General features: G+C 35.1%; 2 protein-coding genes across 2 annotated transcripts; one reads left to right on the top strand and one right to left on the bottom strand.

The window, feature by feature from the left end:
- The first annotated feature begins 3942 nt into the window (after window positions 1–3942).
- Window positions 3943–5453, top strand: LOC112688788. The gene is made up of 4 exons (XM_025562150.1): window positions 3943–3989; window positions 4747–4851; window positions 4939–5053; window positions 5125–5453. Exons 1-4 carry the CDS (start codon window positions 3943–3945, stop codon window positions 5365–5367), a joined length of 510 nt encoding a protein of 169 aa, XP_025417935.1. The 3' UTR covers window positions 5368–5453.
- Window positions 5454–6846: 1393 nt separating this feature from the next.
- LOC112688787 lies at window positions 6847–8259 on the bottom strand. Its single transcript, XM_025562149.1, has one exon. It carries the CDS (start codon window positions 8257–8259, stop codon window positions 6847–6849), a length of 1413 nt encoding a protein of 470 aa, XP_025417934.1.
- Between the last annotated feature and the right edge of the window lie 1041 nt (window positions 8260–9300).

Here is a 9300-nt window from a genome sequence, read left to right as displayed (position 1 = left end):
CTCTTGCTGATGTATTTTTCTGTATAGAATAAATATATATATATATAATATATTTATATATATTTACCTAGAAAAAAATCTTGTACTCTTTACCTAAAAATTAACTGAATATTTTATTATTTATATTATTATCTTTTTTTTTTTTCTCTATCCAGAAAACGATAACTATTTATCTGAGTAACATATTTAAATAACATGTTACTATAACGAACAAACTTATATATAATTACAAATACACTTGTTTTATTGAAACATACTGATATAGGATATAGCAAGTAATAATACTAATAAAAATAATTAATAACTTTTTTTGTTTTCTGTATATATATATAAATATATTTTTATTTTCATTACGGTATTAAAATTCTACACAAATCTATATCTATAACTTTGCCCATTTTTACCTAAATAAATAAAATTTAGGTTTTTTTCCCCCTCGTTATAATTTTTGGCCTCGATTTCGGAGACCTTTATTGCTCTGGGATAAAAAAACCTCTACTTTATAGTCTTCTTCTACGGCCTTCATCAGCGCTACCACACATGCCCCGTATTGCGTGGTGATGCAGTTGAGTTCCCGTACTGCGTGGTGATGCAGTTGAGTTGGTGTATGTTGTATGGACGATCGATGATCAAATCTCCGACGCTTATTTTCTCTACAGCCGCATCTGTCATTATTCGTGCCTTGAATGCATCCATACTAAGAAAATGACGGTGTACATATATCTCCACCGTATACCGAGGTGTTAATCTCGAAAATACTTTAACGGCAGCAGCAGCAGCAGCAGCAGCAGCAGCAGTAGCAGTATAGAATTAATGTTTAACGTGCATATGTGGTGTTGTTGCTCATTATATATTATTTGAAATAATAATAATAATAAAAGATTAATATGTGAAATAGACTAAACGGGTGAAAAATCGAAAAAAATCATCATTATCGGCGAGGGGGGAACGACGCGAGCGGATGATAACATCGCCGCCGCCGCCGACCGTTGATAACGAGCCGGGTCGGGCGGTTTGGGGCGGGGCGGTGATCGCGGTGGCGGACGGGGAAATCTGTAGGTGAAGTGGTGGTGGCGATGGCGGTTGCGGCGGCGGGTGAGGAAATCTGATCGTGAGGTGGTGGTGGCGATGGCGGTTCCGTAAAGATCACAGGTTAAGTACTTAATTGACACTAATTGGGCAATTAACCCGTTAAAGGTCACAGGTTAAGTACTTAATTGACACTAATTGGTCAATTAACCCTTTTAATTGGGGTCAATTAGGCTAATTGGGGTTAATTGGGGTCAAATGTTATCTATAAGGTCATCGACGGTAGACGGGGGGAGGGGTTAGCGGTTTGGCGGTTTTGCGGGGGGTCCAGAACCGGCCATTTCATACTACTATCATACATCAGTGTCTTGCTTATATCGAGTATCGCAAATCCGATGTAATTTGGTTTACAAAATTCGATAATTTTATTGTGCAATGACACTGCTGCAAGATTCTCGCTATAAGTGGTACAATATTTAAACGTAGGACGGTTGACGAGTTTCTGGAACCGACGCTCGGACGAGACGAGCTCCATTTTAACCCGCTTACGCATCGACTCCATCGTTTTTCCTGAAAATAAATAGAATATTTATACATATATTATTATTATTATTATTATATATTATTTATTAGTATTTACCGAACACCGCGTTGTTCATGAGTTTGAAAAAATCACGTTCAAACTCGTTAGCCGCCATCTTCCGCATATCCGTGTTTAGCTCTATGTATTTCGCCAACCATGGCGCTTGACAAAATTCCAACACTCTATGCACCTGTGTTTGATGAAAATAATTTGTATCAAAAATAGTTTAAGCGATTACCGTGCTATCGATACAACATACCTTATCGACAACCAAACCGTTGGCAATGGCCCGCTTCAAATTCATGTAATGTATAATGTATTTTTTCTTTGGTTCCAAAGTGGCCATCAGTTTTCGCACTTTGGAACCCCGAGGTACGCTGCCGTACGGTAGAAACGGTAGATCGTTATGCACGTCGTGCAAACTCTGCGGGTACGAAATATCTACCTCGTAGACTCTCCCCACATCATCCGTGTCGTTCATCGTAGCAGTGGTATTCGCATCATGTTTCTCCACCGTTTTACAGAGGAAAGCTTCGAAATCGGCGTATAAAGCGAACGGTAACCGCTGCGTTTTATTCCACCCATTGAATTCCAATATGGTCCCCTCCGCTGGCATTACGGGCACTATCGGTTTATGCGCACGGCATATTTTCATATGTTCCGCGAGCGCCTCAGCACCATGCAGCTTATAGCGAGCAGGTCTACCGTCGAAACTGGAGAAACACATTTTACATATAAAGACACGATGTTCCCGCGTGCCTTTCTGTGAACTAACGAGTCGCGAAAAATTTGAAATATACGTGAAGTGATTTTTTTCATCGAGAGTAATCAACAGGAGATCGAAATGATTCGCTTGCTCCTCTTCGACCACTCTTAATGGGTACAAAGAATTTGATGATATTTTTTCGTTGTTGCAATTTCCCAAACCGTACACGTTTACGGACGTGCCGGGGTTACAGCGCTCGAATATTTCAATTTCTGATATTGGTGTGGGGGCAGATAATGCGGAAAAATCGTATCGGTACTCCTCGTTCAAATAATTCAACCCGACTCGTGTACCACTATTGTCCAATACGTGTTTCGCCAGAATCGCCCACTTAAAACACTGACTGTCAATGTTTTGCGGGTTTATGACGGCGTGCCGATTCACTATAGCCGATGGTAGTGGTATGTATGACGAACCGCTGAGCGGTGTGTACTTGTACACACCTAAAAGCAGTCCGTCTATACATGCCAAAGTAAACCCACTACCTTTTCCCGTGTAAGCGTCCTCTTCGGCGAGAAGCACCGAAAAGTCTTTCTCTATCATCTCGTTGATATCCCCGTGATTGAACAGCTCCCTGGCAGACGTTTTAAACGCTCTATTCACGGAAGACAATTCTATCTTTGGAATATCATACGTGGCCTCCAGTTTAAGATTGTATTTAATCGGATGAACAAGCACGCTTTCACGTAATATCGATTTCAACTCCGTCTTAATCGAACGTAAAAAAACGTCATAATTACTACAGTTATTCACGTTTTTCCTATAATACCATAGAACCGTTCGATTGAAGGAAGAGTCGATCTCGATAAAACCGGGTGTGCTCACCAAATCCATACGCCCTTTTTTTCGTCTGATATTAATTGTAGAATTTTCATTAAAACGTTTACACGGTACGCGGTCGGGAATCGTTGTGGGGACGGTAGACGTGACAGCGTTAGCGAGGGGAGTAATATCAACGTTGTCGTTGGTGGCGTCAGTGACAACACCACTAGAGGTATACGCTTGTGAGGGGGCTGGTATTATATTTTTTACTGTAGCTGCAGTTGTAAGACCTGATTGAAAAAAAATTTTGTATTCAAAGTAAAATGTTTTAAAAAATTAAATATCCTATTCCCCATATAATATTTTATCATATATATATATATATTTTTTTTTCTCTTCTCTTTTTAATAATTATTTAAATTATATCCTTAGATATGTATATAATGGATGGGAAAATAATTTAAAAAAAAGTACTCACCGTGAACTGTCGATTCGTGTCTGGTCAAATTGTCACGACGGTTGTACACTTTTACACATGATCCACATGGAAATACCGAATTATCGTGAGTCTTCTGATGCCTGAGTAAATTGCTGTTAACGGAATACATCTTCCCGCACGTAAAACACACGAATGCCATGTTTAAAAATCAAAATTAGTCACACGGAGACGGAAAGAAAGCAGAACGATAGCAACGTAGGTGCCTTCACCGCGTACACTGACCGTAGATATAAATGACAAAAATACCTTGAAACACCGATGGCTCCTCGTCGCCCATCACATGTTAGTTAAAAACCTACAGACATGTTCGGCGAAATTGTCGAGGGACGATTATTATCTTGTTCAGAGAGGTGTGACAGGGGGAGTTCGAGGTGACCTCCAAACATTCCTATATTGTATATATTTATAATACCCGTAGGTTAAGACTTTCAGGTGTACGCGGGATGTTGATGATACCCGGTCGGGGAATGTCTTGGTTGGGAGGGGTGGGGTGCCGTGGCGCGTGGCGGAGCGGCGCTCATCTACACGGGGTCCGATGAGCGCAAGCGCGCGCGAATCGCGATCGTGCACGACAACGTGTTAACAGAGACGGCAAAAAATCTCTTATCATACACTCACACACACGATTAACGCGGAACGTTCTCGATCACGGGGTTATCACCAACGCGCACGTGTCGTCAAACATCGATAAGCAAGGAGATGACGAATTAATTGATAACACCTAACTATTGATTACGCTATTATCACACATGCACACGTGGAAACATTAGACGTGTTTTTCCGATTAACCTGGTTATATTCATTATCAGTTGTGTTTACACATTTTTGTTTATTGGTTAAAAAACCGCGAAAACTAAGTGTTTAGGGTTACTCTCACAGTGATTAGAGATAAGGCAATTTTGTTTATAAGTATTCTACTGTTTGATTAACAGTTTGTGTATTTTTTGTTTCTACTGTGTATGGTGTTCTATTTATTGAATTTATTATTATGGAGATCGCAGTTTTACCTATTATAATTAGTCAATTAAATGAATTAAACAATGAACATATAAAAATTTGTTCCAATTTAATAATACAGCATAATATAATAAAAAATAATGTTAAAAGAAGAAGAAAACTTATTTTAGCATTATTAAAAAGACAAAGACATTACAGGATAAATACTACAGTAGATAAATGGATAGATGCATACCTTGACCAAGATTTTCATGGGTAAGTGAGGTATACAAATTTATTTCCTATACTATTTTAGTAGTTAAAGATTTACTTTTTAATTATATGTTGTATAAAATTACATAGGCATTTCCGAATGACAAGAAATACATTTACAAAATTGGTATCAATGTTTAAGCAAGATGCACAAATGGAAGTATGTTATACTGGAGGTTACCAACCTATGACAATTGAAAAAAAAGTAAACTATATATTGTATTAATTGGCAATTGGAAAGTTTAATACCATTTTAAAACTTATAAAAATTTTCAGTTACTAGTAGCTCTTTGGTACTTGGCTAAAGAAGGAGCTATGTTCACTGCTGGTGAATTTTTCAACATTGCAAAATCTACTGTTAAAAAAATTATTGACCTAGTAGTGAATACTTTATGCAGACTCTCTTCAAAAATAATCGTTTGGCCTAAAAAATTAGACTGTGTGGAAATTTTGGAAATTTCACATTACACAGCACATTATTATCTTCAGAGTATATCATTTTGCCATCAGACAAGATAAAATTGACGAACGTTCCACTTTCAGACGACATAACTATTAAACTAATATAACTTTTATAACTATACAACTTCTTCACGAGATTTTCAAATACGTCTAAGTATATATTTTTAATATTATAAAAATAAAATATAAAACTGCCAATTTAATATCTATCCCATTATCACTTTCCTATATCAATAACCAAACAACATAACCATTACATTTGATCGGTTATAAAATATCAGTAACCCTTGACCAAAAATTATTACCACAGTTATAACCAAAACCGTGAAAACGACTTGTTTATAAAATTCATTAACCAGGTTACATTTGTTTAATCGCGAAAACACGCCTATTGTCAAACATTGATAAGTAAAGTGATAAAAACAAATTGATAACAACCCCCCCCCTTCACCGCCACAACCTCACGATGCGGCGGCCAAACCGGTTTGGACTGGGCGGGAGGTGTCATTGAGGATTGAGGATCTGCGGGGGCACCAGAACCGGCCATTCTATCCTACTACACACAAACATAATAATAAGTTTAAGTCTTATATATAAATAAATTTTTAAAAACAAATATTTTCTCCGAAAAATTGAGTAAGACTTACAAACTCATTTTGTAACAAATTTCCCCCGAGTGGGGTAAGATGATACAAACAGGGGGTAATTTGTTATAGTATATAAAAATTATAAACTTGATATTAAAAACACCAATTTAACAAACAAAACTTTATTTTTTAAATTTTAAGCTTGTAACACTTGTAACTGGTTATGAATATAGTAAAATATAAAACAAAACAAATTTAAAATCTTATAAAATGTTGACTTATTGTCCAACTATTTTTTTTTAACTTAACAAATTAAATTAACAACATTAAGTTATTAGTTAATTTCAGACTTTGAATACTTCCAACATTGAGATCACTGGAGTATAAAATGTTATCACTTTAAATTATAACAACCTATCCAATATAAAATAAATATTAAACTTAATTTTAGATAGTATAAATACTTTAATAATAACAATTAATTATATAAAATAAAATAACTTTAAAACCTTATAAAATGTTGACTGGTCGTCTTTTTAACTACCATTACCTCTTTAAGCAATTAGAAATTTATAAATTTTAATCTTTGAATACATCATCGCTGAGATCATCAGAGTTAATATCTGAATTTCAATTATGGCAAACATAACATTCTGCATTGTTCACACATTTAACGTGAGCCCATTTCTTGCAATCTAAACAATGAACCCATTCTTGGCCAGATTTTGATTTCGACCAAGATTTTAAACACTTTAGACACAGACAATCTACGTCATTTTCGGTAGAACTAGAACTTGATTTCCTTTGTCTTTTTGTTTTCTTAGTTTTTATACTTTTTCCAAACAATTTTTTCACTATTCTAGCTTTTTTTATTGAAGCATTCTCGTTTCTTTTTTTCTGTTCTTTTTCTAATATATTTTTCACTGGAGTACTAGTTAAGATTTCAGTTTTAATTTTTCTGCGGTTCGTATTTTTTTTTCCGTTCTTTTGCCTTGGGATATGGCCGTAGTTCTTCTGGGCTTACACCAACTTTTACTTGATTATTTTCATTATCTTGATTTTTTAAACTTGGTGTAGATGGAATATCTTTAGTGTATTCATTTATGTTTTTTTGATTACCAATGATTTCATTAGATACACTATCGGAAGTGATATTTTCAGTGACGAGTAGTCTATTTGTAACTTCTGAAGGTAAATAATCTTCTTCTGTGAATACATCTTTATTGAATGACCAGATACCAGTAGACGTAAATCCTGATAAAATATTTTTTGGTGTAGCAGCATTTGGAAGTGCAGCTTTTATCAATGACGGAATATTATATATAACCATTGTCTTCCCACGATTGTTTTTCATCCATGAATCGGTTGCAGCATTATAAAAACGTTTAAATGGACCATAGACAGACCTATCTAATGGCTGTAATTTGTGTGACGTATGAGGGGGAAATGACAAAAGAATAATACCATTTTCACGACAATAATTAATCATATTAACGCTTAAGTGTGACGCATGGTTATCAAGTACAATAAGAACTGGATGTTCTTTTGAACATTTTGTATGTTTTACAAAGTGTTTGATGAATAATAAAAATTCTTCACTAGTAACCCACCCACTAGGATTTGCAGAACCAATACAGCCAGGTGGTCCATCAGCTACAAAATTGTCTTTAAAATATTTCCTTGGAAATATCAATAGTGGTGGTACACTATTTCCACTAGCACTTACAGCGTAAACAAGAGTCACTAAACTTCCTCTTTCACCAGATGTTGCTGCACCAACTTGTTTAATTCCTTTTGACGCAATAATTTTATTAGGACGTTGTACTGTAGTAACTCCTTTTTCATCTATATTCCAGATATCTTGACAACCAAATTTATATTGTTCATACACCCGAGATAAATTAGTAAAAAATTCGGAAACATTATGTCTGTTAAAACTGGTCATTCGTCCTAAGCTAGTGGCTTCTGGAGTTCTAATTGACAAAGATGAATTTCTTTTTAAAAAACCAATGAGCCAATCTTTGGAAGCTTTCTTATTAGTATGCCAATTATCGGGCACATTCACGTTATTCGCTTTTGCATAGTCGTATGCTAATGTCTTAGTATCCATTGTAGAAAGACCAAAAAATATTTTAGCTGATTGCTTCAAGTAGTTGGCCAATTCTTGTTCTTGGTGTTCAGAAAATATTTGTCGTGGTTTGGCATATCCAATTTTAATATCTAATGTACTATCTCCATTTTCTTTAGCTATTTTTAATTTTTTTACGTACCTTTGAAGGGTCATAAAGTTGCAATTATAAGCGTTTGCTGCCTTTCTTAATGGTATAGAGCCAGAAATTACATCTTCCGCTGCAGCATCCATATCTCCTTTTGAAACCATCCCCTATTGGTTTTTTTAATATAGTTCCGCATAATTTATTCCTAAAAGCAACCAAAATATTAGTTATTAATATAATAAAATTATACTTTGTTCAAAGATATACAATGGGGTAAGTTGTTACACTGTAACAACGTGCCCCAATTTAAATGTAACAACTAGGACCAACAAGTACACGTGACAATAACTAATCTTATCACTAGAAAAAAGCATCTTATATCACTTATTATTTGATTAAAATATACGCTAGAAGCTAAACAAAATATTGAATAGTTAAAAAAGTAACTTACCGTTAAAAATATTAATTTTTTTTGACTGGATATAAATCTTAAAATGTAGCTTTAAGTTACAATTTTCACTTAAATCATTATATCAGAAATTCAATAACGATTATGATAACGGAAACAGAAAATATTGAACAAACACATGTACACGTCATGCTTACCAAATGAATTACACATTGTTACCACAAATACTTTTTTTTTAAATCAACATGTATCAATTTACCCTTGTAACAACTAGCCCCACTCTTCCCTACACAGATTTATTAGTTCAATTAAATCTCATTTCAAACGTATATTATCAGAATAGTTATTATAAATAAATATATGACAGTTAAAACTGCTGTTATAAACATGAATAATTTATGTGGTAAAGATATTTTAATATCGACTAGAATAATAAATATATATATTAAATACATACACGAGAGCCGAACCAGCACTTCTAAAATATAACGCTTACATAAAGTGGCTGCTGGATTCAGACTGCCGTTCGACCCGCTCTCGTCTATCTACAATGCCCGGAGCGCAAACATAGACCGGAAGGTATTATCATTGTGGTCTATGGATACCCAGCCACACACGCTTCCGTGTGCAAATTATATATCGAAAAAAGATAATTCTAACTGGATCACCGTTGGTCCACAACACTACGATCGGTAACACATTAATTATTTAACGACGTAGCACGTTGTACGTAATCTTGAGACGTGTTGAGAGAGATAGGTAATATTAATAATTGAAC

Source organism: Sipha flava, unplaced genomic scaffold (genome assembly GCF_003268045.1).
Source record: "Sipha flava isolate LNK unplaced genomic scaffold, YSA_version1 405_pilon_pilon, whole genome shotgun sequence".
Lineage (NCBI taxonomy): Eukaryota > Metazoa > Arthropoda > Insecta > Hemiptera > Aphididae > Sipha > Sipha flava.
This window is presented reverse-complemented; position numbering and strand designations above follow the sequence as displayed.

Bases quoted from the DNA above. Each gene is read 5' to 3' on its own strand.
- LOC112688788 (XM_025562150.1), top strand. From the start codon at position 3,943: ATGTTCGGCGAAATTGTCGAGGGACGATTATTATCTTGTTCAGAGAG. The intron at 3,990-4,746 runs GTGTGACAGGGG...TAATGTTAAAAG, and splicing joins TTATTATCTTGTTCAGAGAG to AAGAAGAAAACTTATTTTAG. The intron at 4,852-4,938 runs GTAAGTGAGGTA...AAAATTACATAG, and splicing joins CTTGACCAAGATTTTCATGG to GCATTTCCGAATGACAAGAA.
- LOC112688787 (XM_025562149.1), bottom strand. From the start codon at position 8,259: ATGGATGCTGCAGCGGAAGATGTAATTTCTGGCTCTATACCATTAAGA.